Source organism: Diabrotica virgifera, chromosome 2 (assembly GCF_917563875.1).
Source record: "Diabrotica virgifera virgifera chromosome 2, PGI_DIABVI_V3a".
NCBI lineage: Eukaryota > Metazoa > Arthropoda > Insecta > Coleoptera > Chrysomelidae > Diabrotica > Diabrotica virgifera.
In genome coordinates, this window is record NC_065444.1 from 15,079,014 (window position 1) to 15,100,199 (window position 21,186).

The 21,186-nt window shown below is 33.3% G+C and overlaps 1 protein-coding gene across 1 annotated transcript in view; it reads left to right on the top strand.

Annotated features, from left to right (window-relative positions):
• LOC114345651 (pantetheinase) overlaps positions 1-21,186 on the top strand; it is a 35,054-nt gene that overhangs the window by 364 nt on the left and 13,504 nt on the right. The window contains exons 2-4 of the mRNA XM_028296450.2: positions 11,995-12,102; positions 14,932-15,054; positions 18,784-18,929. Coding sequence (XP_028152251.1) covers positions 11,995-12,102; positions 14,932-15,054; positions 18,784-18,929 — 377 coding nt within the window. The remainder of the gene's footprint in view (positions 1-11,994; positions 12,103-14,931; positions 15,055-18,783; positions 18,930-21,186) is intronic.

Genomic DNA, 21,186 nt, shown 5'->3' on the forward strand with positions numbered 1-21,186 from the left:
TCCATGTGGTTACTAGTCACTGGTCTTCCTCGTTTTCGTTTTTCTGTGGGGCTCCATTCTAACACTTGTTTTGGGATTCTTCTGTCCTCCATTCGTCGTACGTATCCGTATACTGGACCCTGGACTTTACTTTACCCTGAACCCTGAACTTTACCCTGGATTACTAAAGGTATCCGAATATCTTTCAAGAATATGCGTTATCTTCTCTATATCAAAAAATTTACTACCAACGTCTCTATCACTGAATATATCACCAAGTACAGGGCAACCTATCTTAAACTTATAAAATCAGCTAAAATATACTACTACCATAACGGTCTGGGAAGCTCAAAAAGTGTTGCAAAAGAAACTTGGTCCATAATAAACGATCTTCGAAATAAAACCCACACTGCTCAAACATTTTCCCTTCCAGACCCTGAAAATCTAAATGAATACTTTGTTAATGTGAGTAAAAATATTACATCAACTATTTTGCCACAACAAGATCCCTTTTCCTATCTCCCTAATTCAAGAAAAGTCTCGAATTCATTCTTTATAAAACCAGTCGATAAATCTGAACTGATCCAAACAATCGATAGTATCAAAAGCAAATCTTCCTGTAGTACCTACTGATGGTCTATCGATAAAATTTTTTTCTAATCTCCCAGAAAATGTGTTAGAAGTCCTCATCTCACTAATTAATGATTTTTTTGAGAAAGGTAAATTTAAAAAGTGCCTGAAGACAGCCATTATTCCTCTTCATAAGCGTGGTGAAATATCTAATTCCTGTAATTATAAACCTATTGCACTACTACCGATACTCTCCAAAATTATTGAGAGACTCATAAAAGCCCGACTTATGTCCTTTCTAGTTAAAAACAACATTTTATCACAAAATCAGTTCGGCTTTTTAAATAATAAATGCACCACTGATGCCATGTTTTCTGTACTACATGAGGTTTATCAAGCACTGAACAATAATCTTCACACTGCCACCGTTTTTTGTGACTACGCCAAAGCTTTTGATTATGTAAATCACAACATTTTGTTAAAAATACTAAATTTCTACGGAATTCGAGGTATTTCTTCAGATTGGTTCCAATCTTACTTGGATGATAGGAAACAACTGCTTAGAGCAAATGATACAGACTCTAGTCTCAAAAACATTGTATGTGGGGTACCTCAAGGTTCAGTATTGGGTCCTCTACTTTTCCTTATCTTTATTAATGGCATCACTAGTTTAAAAATCGATGGAAAAATCTTTCTTTTTGCTGATGATACCAGTATCACTTTGATCAACTCAAACATTGCAACTCTTCATGCTACTATAACTTCTGATCTACTTACAATAAAAACCTGGTCTGACTCTAATTTACTCTCATTTAACGTAGATAAAACAGTAGCATTGTCTTATAAAGGAGCTCTTCAACCCTTACCTTTTAATAACAGCCAGATCAGTACCGTCGATTCTGTAAAATTTCTTGGTATTTTCTTAGACAGCAACCTTAAATGGTCCCTCCATATCGATTTGTTAAGAAAGAAACTATCTTCAGCTTGCTATGCTATAAGATCTGTTTCGAATGAACTCAATCTAGAATCTTCCAAAATAACATATTTTTCTTTGTTCGAGTCGCATCTTCGTTATGGTCTTCCTTTTTGGGGATCTGGTACAGCTGCCCAGTTCGATGTTATTTTCAAATTACAAAAAAGAGCAATAAGATATCTGTTGGGCCTCAGAAGAACAACACAGTGCAGAAGTTACTTTAAAGATCACGGAATTTTAACTCTTCCATCTTTGTATATTTTAGAAACTGTTTGCTTAATTCGTAAACATCTACATGTCTTTCCACCAAGACCTAACCATGACTACTTCACGAGAAATTCTACGTTTAACGTCTATTTGCCAACCCCGTCCTCGGAGTTAGTAAAGAAATCTATATTATATTCCGCAAAAAAACTTTACAACCATCTCCCTCTACAACTTAAATCTGCAGCATCCTTCCCCAAATTCCGTAAACTGACAAAAGCCTACCTATCTGAAAGACCATATTATTCAGTAGAAGATGTGCTTAGTCAATAACTAAGAAATTACAGTACCCTTTGCACAAATAGTATTTTTATTATTTTTCTTTGTCTATATTTGGGTGTCACATGTAGCAGCTTAACTTTTAAACTTATTAATTACTAGGTAGACTATGCATTTGCAATTTATTTAAATTTTGCAATTGATTATTTCTGTTTAACATCATTATTATTATTATTGTAAAAATATTGACGATTTACGTAATTTTAGTAAATTTGATTGTTATTGTTTTGTTTTCTTGACTTTTTATAAGCTTTGTCGATAAAATTGTACAATTTTTCGTGACAATAAAGCATATTTCTATTCTATTCTATTGCATCATACTAGATGTTGTCTTTCGATGGCATCTATGATTGTTCTTTCTTCTTAATAAAATAGGTATTGCTTTTATAAAAACCGAAACAAAATGAAATTTGTTTTACTAAGAGCATTCATTATTCATTTGGACATTTCACTTCTTCTTTTATATCTGTGAACAGATCTGGCAGTTTTTATTCTTGCTTGTCTTCCTCGACTTCTAAGTACACGAATTCGATAATAATCATCTGATTTTACATATCCTACTTTTGTTTGAAAATAGCACACTTTGCCAATTTCCAATCAAGTTTTGGTGTTCAAGGCACCAATTTACTTGATCAATATTGTAGTCCAGAGTAATAAGGATTTTCTCGACACACTCAAAGATCCAGATAGCTGACTACTTTTTTAGTTATTGTAGACCTATAGGAAGAAAACCCACCTGTTTCCTGCCTAGAGTTCGCGTCCGTTTTTTAATTATTAACAATTTAGTGCAAAAATCGCGATTTTTTCGATTTTTTGCACTCCAAAAGCTAAATAGTTGACATAAAATTACAAAAATTCAGTTTTTTAGAACATTGAAAAACCTTCAAAATGCCGATTTTTGAAAGTTAAAAAGTTAATTTATTGCTACGCAAACTGCAAAATAAGTGAAAATCGTTATTTGTTATTAACTTTTACTAAAACTACCTTAGAACTTTATTGCTTCGCCCAAAGTTGGGTATTGGCGTACTTAACAAACCTTCAAAATTTGAGACCGATCCATTAATTAGTTTAAGAGTTATTATTTGTTTATCCCAGAGATAAACAGAGATATCTTATTTTGCAATAAGATAAGACAGAAAATAATGAAGATATGGCAATTCTGAGTATGCCAAATGAAAGTAGAAGAGTGATAGTATCAAAATGTATTAAAAAAAGATAAAAAAAAGAATGTGTGTGTACTTTGTACGCACGTAAGAAGTTATACTTCTATTATATGATTTAAACGAAATTAATATACTTTTTATTTATATTTTGTTTAAATATTAAACTAATTTATAGTTACTACTTCTCAAACATTTTTATTAGAAGAGTGCCAAAAATTAAAATAATAAAAGAATAAAACACACACAAACACATTAAACAAGCCACAAATGATGTCTGAACATTAATTGTCGACATTTTTTTTTAACTAAATACGTATTTTCTGAAAATAAAATTATATAATAAATATACTTACAATCATAAAATGTATTAAAAAAAACAAAAAAGAAAGTTTCTATTGGGACTCGAACCAGCGCTGATAAGCGCGGTTGGTATTGGAATTCATTCGCCTTCAACGCTTAGCCACGGACACTATGTGTCATTATTTACGAAGATCGACTAACTAAACGGATTAAACTTGTGATATTTTGATATTTTGAAAATTGATCAAATTATTTTAATTTTGAATTGAAATGACTTAGAATTGAAAAAATACAACAAAACTAGAGTAAGAAAACAATATATTAGGTGAATATTGATAGAAAGTTTGATGGTAATCAAATTATATAAATAAAAGTATTACATACTATGTATTTTGGCAGATCAAATAGGTAGGTTTATACCCATGATACATTAACAATTATTACGTACCTGTTGCTTTTAAAAACTATTTAAAAGTCACTACAATATTATAAACTTTTTGTTTCTGTCCTCACAACAATAAAACTAATATATTATACATTTGTTTACCTTTACCTTTACCTCCAAACCACAGCTGTCCTACAGCTGCCATATCGGATAATTTTTGACATGTCATTTGAACATCCAATCAGAACAAAGTTATAATGCGCAAGCGCGGGGCTGATAGGTTTCAACATATAAAAAATCACCCTCTATCGCCGGTAAAGAAGTATAACTTCAAAAATAATTAATATAGTTAAAAATCCTAATGCCAAATTTTGGAAATTTTTTAGTTTATAGACATTTAGAATAACTTTAAAAATGTTGTCCGTAGAAGCAATCTTTTTATATATTCGAAAAGATAGTATTTTAACACGAATTTTCAAATAAAAACATTTAGCCTGGGTTCATTTGGGACATAGTTAGCCATATGTTTTTTTAATTCACAGCTAATTTGTTTATAATAATTAAAGAATCTCATTAATGCCATTTTAAAGACTGGGATTTGTGTTTTTTCTTAAAAAATTTGCACAAACATTGTACCTTTACAGCACCCTCTACGATTTTTCAAAAATGTAGTTCAAACGATACTAGGGAGAACCTACAAATCCACTGAGTTAAAATACCGAAAAAGCAATTTCAAACGAATATAATTTTCTGGATCTCCGGATCAACTCAATGGATTTTCGTCTTCTTTTTTTAATTTGTATGTAATTTCTACTTACATTACAAATATACAATTTTTTTATAAATTTAGTAATTAATAAACAGTCTAATTTGTTTAAACAATTATATACAAAAATGTATTTTTTTAATCATAGTATCATTAATGATCATAGGAAAAGTTAAAGTAAACTTTAATAAATAAATAATTTTTATTAGATAATTATTTATTGAAGATAATTTATTTATTAAAGTATGTATACTTTAACTTTTTCTATGATTAATAACGACAGTATGATTAAAATCATGGATTTTTGGGAAAAAATTATTTTTTCAAAAGTTGTTTAAACAAATTAGACTGTTTATTAATTAATAAATGTCTAGACAAATTACATATTTGTAATGTACAGAAAAATTACATACAAACTAAAAAAAGAACGATCAAAATAATATATTCAGTAGATCCCGAGATATAGAAAATGATAGTAGTTTTAAGTTGTCTTTTTTATCAAAAATGAATAACCATTTTCAATTTCGTTGCAACTCGAAACTACAGCCGCATCATTATTCCAGTTTAATCATAGAGTGCAGCAAGCACCTCTACCGGTTTCGAAACTTATTAGTCTCTCATCAGGAGGCACATATGCTGCTCTCTCTGACCCAACTAGGACAAACCCCGGCGTGCAGTCACGGATTGCAACGAACGAAATGGCAGGGATACCTAGCGGCATCTGCTATCAAAAAACTAAGTTTTCAATCTAATAGCACATAAAACAACATCCAAAAATGTTATTCTACATCCTGCCAGACTGTTTTTTTTTGCCTTTTTTAGTTTTTGAACTCGTGCATTTGTCGGCTCCCAGCTCCCCTTCACTTACCAAGACTAGTCATCAATTGAACTACATTTTTAAAAATTCGTGTAAAATACCAGCTTTTCTAATATGTAAAATGATTTTTTCTACGGACAATATTTTTAAAGTTATTCTAAATGTTTATAAACTACAAAATTTCACGGCATTAGGATTTGTGACTACATATTAGATAATTTGTTTTATCTTTTTTTAGTACATTTTGATAGCATCAGTTTTCTACTTTCATTTGGAATACGCAGAACTGCCCTATCTTCATTATTTTCTGTCTTATGTTATTGCAAAATAAAGGTCTCTGGGATAAACAATTAGAATAACTCTTAAACTAATTAATGGATAGTTTTAGTAAAAGTTATTAACAAATAACGATTTTCATTTATTTTGCAGTTTGCGTAGCAACAAATTAACTTTTTAAATTTCAAAAATCGGCATTTTGAAGGTTTTTTAATGTTCTAAAAAATTAAATTTTGTAATTTTATGTCAACTATTTATCTTTTGAATGGGGTGCAAAAAATCGAAAAAACCGCTATTTTTGCACTAAATTGTTAATAATTAAAAAACGGACGCGAACTCTAAGCAGGAAACAGGTAGGTTTTATTCCTATAGGTCTACAATAACTAAAAAAGTAGTCAGCTACCTGGATCTTTGAGTGTCCCGAACATGGTCTATTTCTAGCTTATTACCCTGGACTATTGTACTGTCTGGATAACTCGGGATCCCGTAACTTTCTCCTGCTAAGTCCTTCGGCACAAAATCTCTTGCTGTCGTTTTAACTGAAATAGTTACACATATAGCTGCAGGTTTCAAGCGAGTTAAGGTAACATCACGCCTTTTTGCTTTTGAATTTGTGGTTCTGCTTGTCTTAAACACCATGATAACCGCTATATAGCGCGAAAATAGAGCTAAGTGGCCGGAGGGCATACTTTTAGCCACAAAATTGCGAAAAATCATCAGTAAGTTGCTGACAAATTAGAATGCATAAAACTAATTTGAAACAGGATTACTACAGGAGCAGCGCACCCTTTTTGCAGGACCATTACTATAAGATTATGTTTGCCAGAGGAAACAACTCTCTAGTATGAACTCCAATAAGCCAGAAAAATCTATTTAGGGTTGATTTCTATTTGCGTGTACCTACATCTTTAATTCATCTAGTGGTGAGCGCAGTAATAACCGGCAAATTAGCGCAAAAGATGGAAAATATATTAAGTTGTGAGATGAAAAGAGATGAAATTAATAGAGGTGTGAAATTTATAATATATAAATTAGCGATAGGCGAGGGCGATATAAACCTATACATTTACATTTATTATATTGATTGTTTCCCACCTTTAGACGTATTGGACGAGTTTGGCAACTACCACTGTGACAGTGACAGTGTTAGTTGGCATACTCCTCTGATAAGTCAAAAGGTGAGAAAGAATCAATAGAATGTAAATTTATAGGTTTCTATCCCTAAATTTCCCACCTCTACTAGTTTCATCTCTTTTTATCTCACAACTTAATATGTTTTCCATCTTTTGCGTTATTAACGCGCTCATCACTTATATATCTATTTTTTGCTGTACTCTGTAGGGGGCTACCATTTTTACCCCAGGTGGGCATAGCTATATAACCGGGATACACTCTACGCTGTGTACAATTTGCTATAGCAATTGCTAACACAATCATTTTATGTAACATTACACTTGACTATAATATCATGTACCTACACATACTTTTAAAAAACTTATCTGTGCAAATAACACTCATTGTGTACTTATTGATAAACAGTGAGAAATAAAATCAATAATGATATATTATATTTGAAATAGATAAACTTAAAAATACTTTGATAAAATTTGTTCATAGTATAATTATGTAGGGTATACTATACCTACATAACTAATATTGTAACGTCCTTTAAATAAAACTAACGATTTGAATTTATATAAGACTATTTTATTTAGAAGTTTACAGTTCGAAATTATCTTATTAATTAACTCTAAACTAACAATATCGCTTCTCATTTACATAAATATGAGTTTTAAAGAATTATCTGGAATGCTCCGCCCATCTCTAGTTCATCGTGCAGGCTAATCTTCCTATCTGGAACTACTTGCCCCTTGCCAAGCACCTACGCTTCGAAAACGCGCTGAAGAGTTGGAACTGCTATACGTGGTAGCTCCAAAATAACCTTTTTCGTTACAATGCATACATACTGCAAATTACTTTTTAACCTATAGATCTATGAAGAGGCTTTTGACTTGTACAGACATTGGTTGTCCCTTCAATAAATAGAGAACAACATTCTATAACCATAACCTCTTCCTCCGAAGCTAGGACAAATAATCCCCAGACAAATAATCCCGAACAAAAAATCCCCACAAATTATCCCTGGACAAAAAATCCCCGGACAAAAAATCCCCGGACAAATAATCCTCGGACAAAAAATCCCCACAAAAAATCCCGGATAAATAATCCCCACAAATTTTTTGGACAAAATATCCCCACAAAAAATCCCGGAAAAAAAATCCCCAAGAACTATTTGCTGTTAAATAGTTTTCTAAAAGTTTTCCTGAAATTTTAATAAATTTCGAATTCCAATTCCATGCTGAAAACTTTAAATTATACGTGACAAAAAAGTGCGAGTTTTTTCAAAAATCGTTGAAAATATGGGGAATGAGCTAAGGCCCCGTTTTCATGACAGGCGCTTATCGCTCATTTTGAAAACGCGCGATTACAACTATACTTCGTCTAATTTACTAACCGTTGCACGTCATCCGCGTCATAGCCTGTGACCTCGCATGATACCAACACGAAATATTTAGGCGGTAGGTGTGTTCTTTTTTAGAATCACTTTGCCGAGTCCACTGGAATTACAGCCACTAGACATATTTTATTATATACGCGTAGAAATAATATTTTAAGATTTCTATTAATGTTAACCTAAAGAAATACTCAATAATATGTTGCATTTAATTTGTATAAATGGATTATAAAGCGTTTTTATGAAACACATTTGTTCGGAACACACTGTACCTGTAATCGAACGAAGGTGACATTTTAGAATAAATTGGTAACATTTATTTGACAGTTGCGGTGATGACACTTCATATTTGTTTATATTCTTTACTATAAGTATCTGTTTTATTATATCTATCTACTGTTTTTATTATTTACTTTACTATAAAAAGATCCTCTACTATAAAATATAAATTTCACCTAATTTTGTCACGACTTGGAATAATCGAGGTATCTGACGACTTTTTTAGTTGTTATTGTAGACATATACAAAGAAACCTACCGGCTTCTGCCAAAAGTTCGTAGCCGTTTTTTAATTATTAACAATGCAGTGCAAAAACGATTGCACTGCAAATCTTAAAAGATTATAACTTAATTCTTGTTCTCTATTTCTTAAGTTTTTACTTATTTACATTGAATATTAATTTGTTTTGTTGGATAATCCACGTTTACAATAATTATGTGATCTATTTGATTTAAAATGGATTCAGAATTTTTTTTATACTTTGGCAACTATGTCAACTTAGATCTTTGGCGTAGATAATGACGTGCAACGGTAAGTAAATTAGATGGACTGTACATACATTTTACTTGAGACCGTTCACATGTCAACGCGCGTCTTAATGACCTAAAATGCGCGTTATGATGTGAACGGTCTTCGGTAAAATATATGTAGTTGTAATCGCGCGTTATCAAAACGCGCATTAAGCGCCTGTCATGAAAACGGGGCCTTAGCTCATTCCCCATATCTTCCACGATTTTTGAAAAAATTCACACTCTTTTGTCATGTAAAATTTGAAGTTTTCAGCATGGAATTGTAATTTGAATTTTGTTAAAATTTCGTTTTTTTTTAATTTTTAAAAGAAAAGAAGAAAAATAACCTAATAATGAGAGGCTTACCAATAGACACAATAGAAGCAGAGCAACTAGAGAATTTCATAGAAACAAAAATGGGAGTAAAATCAGAAATAAATAGGGTACAAAAGATAAATGAAACAATGTGTGTTATGGAATTTAAAAAATTCGAAGATAAAATGAAAATACTGAAAGGCAAGGGTAAACTAATGAACTATAAGCAACATAGAGTATATATAGAATGTGACCTAACATTAAAAGAGATAGAAATACAAAGAAATCTTAGGAAGATAGCAGCAGATGAAAAGACTAATGGAAAAAGGACAAAAATTGGATATGGTTTCATAGTTATTGAAGGCATTAAGTGGAAATGGAACCAAAAAAACAAGCCAAATAGAAAAAGTAACATACAATACAGAACCAACTTGTTCAAAAAACTAGCTGAAGAAAACACAATGACGGACCGAGAAACAAAACAGGCACAGAACAGCGACATGAGCAGATTTAAAGATAATAACACAAACGGAAGAAAAAACAAATTGAAGTACAACTTAAACACAGAAAAGGACAGAACAATTTTGAAAATGGAATCATGGAATGTAAGAGGTATAAATGGGAAGGAAATAGAACTGGGGGAAGAAATTAGAGATAAGAACATTGAGATAGTAGCTATAACAGAGACAAAGAAAAAAGGAAGAGGATCAATAATATTAGAAAACGGAATGATACTAATATACAGTGGAGTGAAAGAAACGAAGAGAGCTCAGGCAGGAGTAGCGTGCATGATTAAGATGGACAGTATCAACAAAGTAAAAAACTGGATATATTACAACGAACGTATACTAAGAGTAGACATATATATGGATACAGAGGAAACCAATACAAACCTAATCATATGCTATGGACCAGATGAAGACGCAACAAATAACGAAAAGAATGAGTTCTGGGACAAATTACAAGAAGTGATAAATTATTGTACAGAGAAAATTGTGATCACAGGAGACATGAACAGTAGAGTGGGAAAAGAAGCAGAAAAATGGAACAATGTCATAGGACCTTATGGGGAGGAAAAAATAAACAAAAATGGAAAATTACTACTTGAATTCTGTCTAGACAATAACCTGGAGATTATGAACACACACTTCCAACATAAAAGGATACACAAGATCACAAGAGAAGTAAAATCAAGAGACGAACAATCAATTATAGACTGTACTATATTGCAAAAAACAGAGAAGAACTGGATAAGAGACGTAAGGGTGAAAAGGAGTTATGAAATTGGTAGTGATCACTATCTACTAGAAACCACATTCAAAAGCAAAAGAAAAGAAATAAAAAGAAATGAGAACATAAACAGAAAACACAAAGAAATAATAAAAATTTATAAACTAAGGGAAGAAACAACGAAAATAAGATACACAGAAGGGCTAGAGAAAGAGATGGACAATGAACATGAAATAACAGAAACAATAGAAGAAGAATGGGGAAAAATATATAGACCTACGGAGACATATGGAGCAGAAAATTGGATATTAAACAAAAGACATCAGAGCAGAATTCAGGCAGCAGTGATGAAATACCTCAAAAGAACGATCGGAGTAAAAAGAACTGATAGAATCAGAAATGAAGAAATAAGAGAAAGACTCAAAATCAAACCTCAATCAAGGAGAAAAAATTGGCATGGTTCGGACATCTAACCCGGATGGACAATAATAGACAAGTAAAAAGAGTGTGGGACGCCAAACCAATAGGGAAGAATAGAAGAGGAAGACCCATTAAAGAATGGAACAGTGACATTTCGCAGATACTGCAGAGTAAGGGTAAGACTTGGCAGGAAGCAACACATATGGCATTCAATAGGAAGGAATGGAGAAAGTTCGTTAATAGCTAGGACAATTCAGAAGATTGTAAAATATTGTAATTTAATGAATTGTATTATAAATGGCCCAACACCGAAAGGTACAAATGGGTCTACTGATTAAGTAAGTAAGTAAGTAAAATTTCGGGAAAACTTTTAGAGAACTATTCGGCAGCAAATATTTCTTGGGGATTTTTTGTCCGGGATTTTTTGTGGGGATATTTTGTCCAAAAAAATTTGTGGGGATTGTTTGTCCGGGATTTTTTGTGGGGATTTTTTGTCCGAGATTATTTGTCCGGGGATTATTTGTCCGGACCTCCTTCCCCTCCTCCTCATTCCTTGAGCCTTTGTAAGGGGTGGTGACACTAAATATTTTTAGTTAGCTGTCTCCACTGGCTGCAAGCCTGTGTAGTATAAGTGTCTCATCCGCGTATCACAGGTTGCTGATTTTTCATTTTTCTGCTTCCTATAGTGATTCCTCCTTCTCATTGATCTAGTACTTTCCTCATTATAAATATATTCAGAATGTATGTTGTATAATAATGGTGATAGTATGCAGCTCTGTCTAGTTTCTTTCTTTGTTTTGAACGCATTTGAATATAGTTCGTGATTTGGCTGGGTTTTATCGAAAAAATTTCTTGTTAGTTTAACTAGGGGGCCAACTGATTATATTATTTCGTTCATTATTATTTATTTAATTATAATTTATTTACTGATCATATTGCTTTTTAATGTTTTAGGACTATAGAGCAGCTGTGGTGGAATATCAGCCAGCAGAATCAGCTAATCCAAATACTACAATGGAAACTAATACTAATCAATATCGTTCATTTGTAGAACAAGCCAAGGTAATATAAACAAACTTATATTGAACATTAAAATGAGTGAAAAATAATTTCGACCACGAATCAAGTAATCTGTTATATGACTCTATACTCTAATGCAGAGTATGGTATGTCAAGAAAAAAAAATCGTTTCGTTTTGATTCAATTCGAGTCTCTTGCCATCCTCTGACACCTGATGTTTCGGAATCTATTCCTTGTCAAAGAGGCTTTGCAAGAAGACTGAATTGGACCATAACGAAACGAAGAAGATGGTGCAGATATTAAAATATTTGCACCGGAGTATGGTTAGACTGTCCTCTAACGGGGAACGATGAAATGAGTGATTAAATTATTTTTCACTCATTTCATCGTTCCCCGTTAGAAGACAGTCTAACCCAGTGTTTCCCAACCTTTTTTGTGCCATGCCCCACCTTAGCCTTTGTTAAATTCTTATCCCCCTTATGTAACATACATATATATTTGGGAGCAAATGTCAATAGTCAGTGTATCCCAAAAAAGAAATCCTATCAAGAATCGAACAAGCGAGGAAAACACTCATAAACATGAAAACATTTTTTGACAACAATAGACCTTAGTCTGGAGCTCAGAATCTGAATAATCAAAAGTGTTGTGAAGCATGGCTGTGAAAGTTGGATACTGGACTCTGAAACAGCAAAAGTATGCTGAGAATTCCATGTTTACAAAAAGTTACTAAAAATGGGGTACTTTAGTGCATGAGTAAACAAAACGAGTTACTAAGAATAATCAAAGAGAGGAAAATAAAATATTTGGGTCAATTGTTGAGAGGTGAAAGATATGAATTACTCCAACTCGTATTTGAAGGTCAAGTAGAGGGCAAAAGATCAGCAGAAAGACGCCAGAACTCGTGGTTGAAAGACCTAAGGAGTTGGTTTGACCTCTCACGCGGTTGGTTAGGTAAATATGAAGATGGAGAGGTTACCACTAGTGTTCTTGTAGATTTGGTTGAATTTGGATATTTAATTTCTATTTCATCAGAAATCCATGCCATCGCTCCTTTTATATTAAATAAAGTTTTTAACTGACTGATCATTTTGCAATTCTTTGAGTTCTTCTTAATACTGCATATTTGATATATCAGACAAATCATTAACATTGGCTGCATCATCCACGTTGAAAAAATAATTTTGTTTTAATTCAGAAAATATTTATATTTCACATTTTCAGTTACCTCACATTTTTGGAGCCGATGAAACTATTCAAAGTTTTTGTTGTTAATATGTTTCTGACATATCTCAATATGGGTAATAAAACCAAATATCTTCGCTTTGCATCGACAAAAGTTTTATTTGTTCCTAGAAGTATTAGCTTATTAAATATATTTAGTTCTTCAAAGAATTCGGCTAAATAACTCACAAAAATACTTTACCATCGATTGTTAACAGTATCAAACTGTTCTATAAATATTTTCAAGCAGTTCCCTATAGAATCCCATCATCTTACTAGTAAAAGTCTACGTTTTCATCTTGTTCTTCACAAAATAGCTTAAAGATACGCTCACATTTAGCATTAGATTTAATAGCATTAACACACTTAAACACTTTATTACGGAATGTAGTACTTCATTTAGATCAGGCGAGATGTTTTAGCTACCAAGTTTTCCCTATGAATAACACAATTCACAAGAATCATTTCTGGATTCGCATCTTTCATCAATTTTAAGCAGGCATTTTTTTGCATATCAAATTAGGAGCACCGTCTGCAGCACAAGATGTAAGTTATCAATACTCCCTCACTATCTCTCAAAGTTGATTCATCCATTTGCCTGAGAAATTTCTTGTTTTCAGATTTTCAACAAATTGTTTTTCAATATCTTCACCTATTTCGTCTATTCTTCTACTAACAGTATTATTACTGACCAACAAACTTTTACATCTTTGTCATCTTTTTCAAGAACCATTTTAGGATATGCTGATATTGACGGTTTTATTAAATTCTCTCTTACAGTAAGATTTATTCCAGTTTTAGTGATGAATATCTTCACTCCTTCACTGAAATCTACTATTGCATTAAAATGGCCCGGGACGCAAAATTTAAACTCGGGTCGACCATATTCAAATTGCCTCCCTTAACAATCAAATTGCCCCCCTGTGGGGCGTGGGCCCCACGTTGGAAAACACTGGTCTAACCATACTCCGATGCAAATATTTTAATATTTGCACCATCTTCTTCGTTTCGTTATGGTCCAATTCAGTCTTCTTGCAAAGCCTCTTTGACAAGGAATAGATTCCGAAACATCAGGTGTCAGAGGATGGCAAGAGACTCGAATTGAATCAAAACGAAACAATTATTTTCTTTCTTATATTGACACAATTGAGATTGGAAAATTTTTAATAATACACCAAACTGTCTTCGTTTTTCTGTCATAGTTTAAAATTACCAATATATCTTTACAAATTATGACTGTGTGCTGATCTATATGGCTATTTTCTGACGCGCTCGATGGTTAATGCGTTGTCCCTACATGCTGAGCGAACGGGGCTTTAGTCCCATGGCAACGCTCAATGAAAAACAAAAACCTTAGCCGACGCTGTGAGATTGAATTTGATTGTCATAATTTTTCTTCGCTTGATTAAACGGCATAATATTTAGCCATCCTTTTAATCTACCCCAAACGAGCAGATACCTACACCGAATAGCCCATTTCACTCGAATAACGCGCAAAATCCCTGCTTGGGCTCCCCTACCAAAAGATAGAAAGATTTGCGCTTCTTTAACGCTTACGGCTCAAATATTTCTGTTTAATTGTCCAATATTATCCAGGTGATTCCATTTGTAATTAATTTAATCAAAAAATTTAAATGGCTGTTTTAGAAAGAGGGAGCTGTGATAATAGTGTTTCCAGACTATGGAATAACAGGTTATAATCCCAACGTGACTGCATATGCACTTGAAATTCCCGATGTAGGAACTAAACCTAATTCCACTAACGGTTTGGTAAGTATACTAATAATAATCCATGATCTTATATTACACTTTTAAATTATATGAAAAATGAAAAATCCGGAATATATTGATGTTTTTTTTTTATTTTTGGTAAATTATTATCTATTCGTGATGATATTTTTTAACTATGTTTGATGTATCCCTAGATACAAAAATGAGACATTTGAGATGTTATGTTTTCTCTATCTTATTGTACGGAGAGAAAGCGTGAATGTTTACAGACACCACTATTAAAAAACGAGGAATTAAGAAACGAGGAATAGACGGAGACACAGATTATTACTTAGTCAGAGCAAAAGTCAAATCCAGAATATCTAGCCACAAATTCACCAAAACAACAGTGAACCACAATGGAACATGGACGAAATGCAGAACACAGAGAAACATCAAAAATATATAGAACAACTTGAACAAACCTTGAACTCTGAAACAGTTTACAACGACTGCCGAAATAATAACCAAGACAACTGACAAGATCTTTGGTAGGAGTAGGCAGAAGAGGGAAAAAACATGGTATAACGATGAATGTAGGAAACAGCTGGAAAAAAGACAAACACTAAGGAAGACATGGATACAACTACAAACAGACAAAAGTAAAAAGGAATACGTCGACTACCGAAAAGAAACAAGAAAAATGATACGCACAAAGAAAAGAAACTATGAACAACAAAAATATGAAGCTATGGAGAGAGACCGACCCAAACCAGGCTCCAGAGAATTCTATAAAGCAATCTCCACTGAGAAAAGAGGACATAGAACCAATTCTATTCATACACTGAGAGACAATCAAGGCCATATGATAATCGACGATAAAGAACTAACAGAAGAATGGAAAGGATATTTCAGGGACCTTCTAAACACCATACAGGAAGAACAGCACAAAGAAGAGATCTATATAACAGCAGACATGCCCGTCGAAAATCCCTCTTTTGAAGAAACCCGAAAGGCCTTAAATAAGCTGAAAAATCACAAAGCGCCGGGTACGGACGAGATACTAGCAGAATTTCTGAAATATGGTAGAGAAACACTATATCGCCAAATCCACCAATTAATAACACAGATATAGTTAGAAGAAAGGATACCAGCAAGATGGAAGGAAAACATCATAGTGCCCATCCACAAAAAAGGAGACAAAACAAAATGCGCGAATTACAGAGGAATTTCACTCTTAAACACGGCATATAAAATCCTCTCAAACATCATTCTTAGTAGACTAACCCCTTAGGCTGAAAATGTCCTAGAATAATATCAAGCCGGTTTTAGGGCAAACAGATCCACAATAGATCAACTATTCACGCTGAGACAGCTTCTAGAAAAGGGATGGGAGTATAACAGACCCATACACAATCTCTTCATAGACTATAGACAGGCATATGATAGCGTAGAAAGAAGCCAAGTATGGGAAGCCGTGGCGGAGTTCTCAATACCAAAGAAACTCATTCGGATGACTAAAGTCTGTATGGAGGGTGGGATATCAAAAGTACGTGTAGATAAGAAACTGTCTGACAGCTTCGAAATCAACAGTGGACTTAAACAGGGTGATGCGTTATCTCCACTAATTTTTAACCTTGTATTAGAGAAAGCCATGAGGTCGGCCGAAATAAAAACAGAACTGCTATCGGTTCAAGGTCCCAAGTTATTACTAGCATACGCAAATGTCATTGATCTCGTTGGAGATTTCATCATATCCACAAAAGCCATTTTCAACAAGGTGGAAGGAGCAACAAGCGAAGTAGGGCTGAGGATTAATGAAGAGAAGACGAAATATATGTGTATAAATAGAACGACACGAAGAGACAGGATTGGACAAAATGTGACGGTCAACACCTTCAATTTCGAAAGAGTGCAGCGTTGTAAGTATCTGGGGGCCGTAATCACAGCTGACAACGATGTTACTGAAGAAATAAAAGACAGAATCCAATCAGTGAATCTCTGTCTATTCGCACTGGATAGGCTTATAAAATCAAAAAATATTACAAGAAGTTCCAAGATCAAAATCTATAAATCCATCGTCAGTCCTGTACTAACATATGGGAGCGAAACGTGGACCATGACCAAATCAAACGAAGAAAAGCTCAGACGTTTTGAACGAAAAATACTTAGAAAAATTTTCGGACCTCACCACGACACTAAAACCAGTATAGGATCAGAGCCAAATTCGAATTAAAAGAACTCTACAATGACACCGATATTGTCCAAGAAATTAAATCACAGCGACTAAGATGGACAGGCCACGTGCACAGACTTCATAACGAGAAACTTGTAAGACTGGTATGGGAGGAGATTCCTACAGGCAAAAGACCACTCGGACGTCCCAGAATGCGATGGAGAGATAACATCCAAGCAGACACCCAGGGTTGTAGCCGTGTTAAGAAAACCTCAACTGTTTCGAGCCGCATCGAGCAAGGTTATGATTGCCAATATGATTTCCAACATCCGAAATGAATAGGAACCTAAAGAAGAAGATGTTTGATGAAATATGTCATTTATTTAATATAACATATCCTAATGGGCCTACAACACAATCCACTCTTAGTAAAATTGAGAAGGAATTTAGAGAAACTGGACACGTGAAACATGTTGCAAATGCTGATCGTCCACCGCAAATGATAATGTATTACTGATGTATTGCTAAGTGTGGCAGAGAATTCTTAAATTAATTCAACGCAAATTGCAGCCGGTACAAGCATTTCTAAAAGGTCTGTACCAAGACTACTAAAAAAAGAGGAAGAACACCCATGTACAATTCAGAATATCCAGGGAATCAATGAGGATGACTTAGATCGCCAAATCCAGTTTTGGGAAGTAGTGCAACACTTACGTAATTAAAATCCACATATTCGTTAAATATTTTTCTGATGAAACAAAGTTCTATTGACATAACTAAGGCAGATATACTCAGCACCCTCGAAAGGTAAAGGTATGAGCAGGGATAGTCGAGAATATAATTATGAGATTTTCTTCTTCCATGAGCCTTTTACGTGCAAATATATCTTGATTTTTTACAAAATGAACTTATACCCGCCCATACTGACATTTTTTGCAAGGAAAGTAATTAGAATGATCGTAAGTTGCCAAATGAAAACATGATTTGAGCAATACGGTGCGCCTCCACATTTTAGGCTTTCTGTTCGTGATTTTTTAATCAAATATTTTGCTGGCAAATGGTTGGTAAATAAGCAATAGTAGAATGGCCCCCAAGATTTCCAGATTTTACACCACTTTATTTTTTCTTATGAGCTTACTTAAAACGTCTTAAAATAAAAAGCTTACATCAATCAACTACAAGATAATCTACAAAGTTCAAGAAGATTGTCATCGTCTGTGCACTTACTGTTAAAGGCAGGTGGGTGGGGTGGAATTTTTAACATTTAGTTTAAACGAAAATTAATTTTAATTTGCCAAATAAACTTTTTTCTGTTTTCTGACAGCAGTAAAAAACTTATTTTGTATTAAGTAAATTAGATAGGTGCATGCTTCTTTTAAATAACTTTTGGCTACACTATATAAATAATTATGTTAATGTTTATACCACTGAATAGAGAATTTAATAATTTGTCAAATGGGCTAGCACACGACCCATATTCCCATTAAAAAAGGCATCTATTGCGTCATCACGTTCAGATGAAAAAGGTCACTATTATGATATAATACGTTAAATAATCATAAATATAATGGTTACTTACTGCTGGAATTTATATTTTAACAAAATTATTTTAGATCTTAGAAAAACTTGCCGACTTGTCACGAAGCTTCGACATGTATGTTGTTTTAAATTTATTGGAAAAGAAAACCAATAATAACAATAAAACTCTGTACTACAGTACAAATTTAGCATTTAATCCCAACGGAGAAATTGTTGCAAAGTGAGTATATATTTATTTATTTATTTTTCGTTTTCATAATGATCGTTATCATGGTAACATTAAACATGGTATACCTATGATCGAAGCGAAGATCGGTGGGATATATGCGCATTTTATCAATGAAATTCGATATTTTTAAGACATTCCAGAAGCCGCTACAGATACAATGTTTTAACAACCCATTAATCATTTAGAATTAGTTGAAGGGTATTAGTACAGTTAAAATAATTAAGACGATAACTGGACGATAATGATTTAATGAGTGAGATTTAAAGTTTTTCTACTTTAATGACAAAAAAAGCAAGCTCATTAGCAGAACCCAATTAAAAATTATTTTGCACATCATATTTGAAACATTTGGTTGAAAAATCTCATTTTTGTTGGCAAAAAATATGTTAATTTGTCTGGACTAAATTACAGTTCTGCTTATCTTAAAAGGGATATGTTACTATCAACATTCACACAGTGTTGCCAAACTGAATTTTGTTATTTTGAGTGTAAATTTTCCCAGTGATCTCCGAGGGTACAATAACAAAAACACAAGTGTATTTTCCAACTAGTATAGAATACCTATCTACTAAATTGTCATGAAATGGTGATAATTAAATTACTGACTAACTATTTGAAAGAAACAAATATAGTCATTTACGAGTTGTGTAGTTAGCCAAGACCCACCCAGGTTTATAGTGCTACCAGAAGAAGAAGTTTCATGCGATGTCTTTAATAAGCGTCTATTTGTAAAGGCAATTAAGTCGACTTTGTCTCTCTCCTATGGCGCTACAGCCCAAGTCGGGCTCTGGCCTCCCCCAGCATCCGCCTCCAAGTATATCTGTCTCTGAATGCTCTCCTCCAGTTGTCCACCCTCTATATCTCTTTAGCATCGGTTCTCACTTCGTCTATCCACCTCTTATCCTTGGTCTTCCTACTGGCCGACGTCCCACCATAGTTCCGCTAAACGTTATACTAGGTGTTCTGTCATTATCTATTCTTATAAGGTGATCTGCTCAGAGCAATCCTTGTATTTTTGCATAATTTGCTATAGAATAGGAAAAGGGTTACCTGTAATATTGGCATAACTCGTGGTTGAACCTTATTCTCCATATACCATTATCGCAAATGGGTCCCAGTATCCTCCTTAATATCCATCCTTCTTTCAAAAGTATTAATAAGGTTTATTGCAGTGGCGTAGCGTGAGTGCCGGCTGCCCGGGGCGGAAGACAATTTTGCCGCCCTCTTATAGGTATTTTAATTTAATGTAATATACATTACATACATTAATTATAGAGAACTTTTCGGCGAGAACAGACATCATTATTTTGCATTATACAGGTTAGATTTTAAATAAAAAAGTTTATCTAAGTTTTACAATCACGTTTATTAATACAAAAATTCGTTTACTATAACCAATTAGATACATTGATATAACTTAGAGGTATTGATATCACCTAAGATTAGGTACACGTATTTGTTAGAATTAAAAACAAAACTTCCGTCTTCAATTAAAAATTTATACGTCTACTTTTTTTAAGGGCCATAGGTCTTTTATTGCACCGTCAATATCTATCGCATCATACACATCTTGCTCAATAGACCAAATAGCCAAATTAGTTAGTCTTAGAGTACTCATTGTCGATCTTAAATAATTTTTAATCAACTTCAATTTTGAAAAATTTCTTTCAATAGCTGGCAGTGCTTATAACAACTGTGAAAAATATTCGGAACATTATTAAAATATTGGCCATAGTATCTTCCAGCTTGGATTTAACAATAAATTTAAATAATTCAAGTGAGTCTGCATTAATCAATTTCTTTTCGTTGTCTGTAGAAGCAACGAAAGTCCGCAGTCGAAGTCTTTTCAGCTTGAAATCCTGCTCGTCAATTTCGTCAGATGCGTAGTCTAGATTTTATTCAGTGTTGTCTGGATCTAATAATATAGCCGGCGTTATATATGCAAACTTATCCGTTAAAACTTATGCAAACTTATCTGTAGCTGTTGAAAACGCTCACGAATTTCTACAATAACTATCTAACGAAGAAAACAGCTTTCTTCTCAACTCATTTTCACAAGACAAGTTAGCATCTCTAGTTCCGTCATAAAAAATATATTTTCTTGTAATGTGCCTCCGAGGTTTTATGTAAATTCCAAGTTCTTCACAAATATTTTTTGCATAACCTACAGCACCATTTGCCCATTCCTCTCTTTTCTCTGTCAATGTCATCTGCAAAGCATTTACTTTATAAGCGCACAATCTTATGT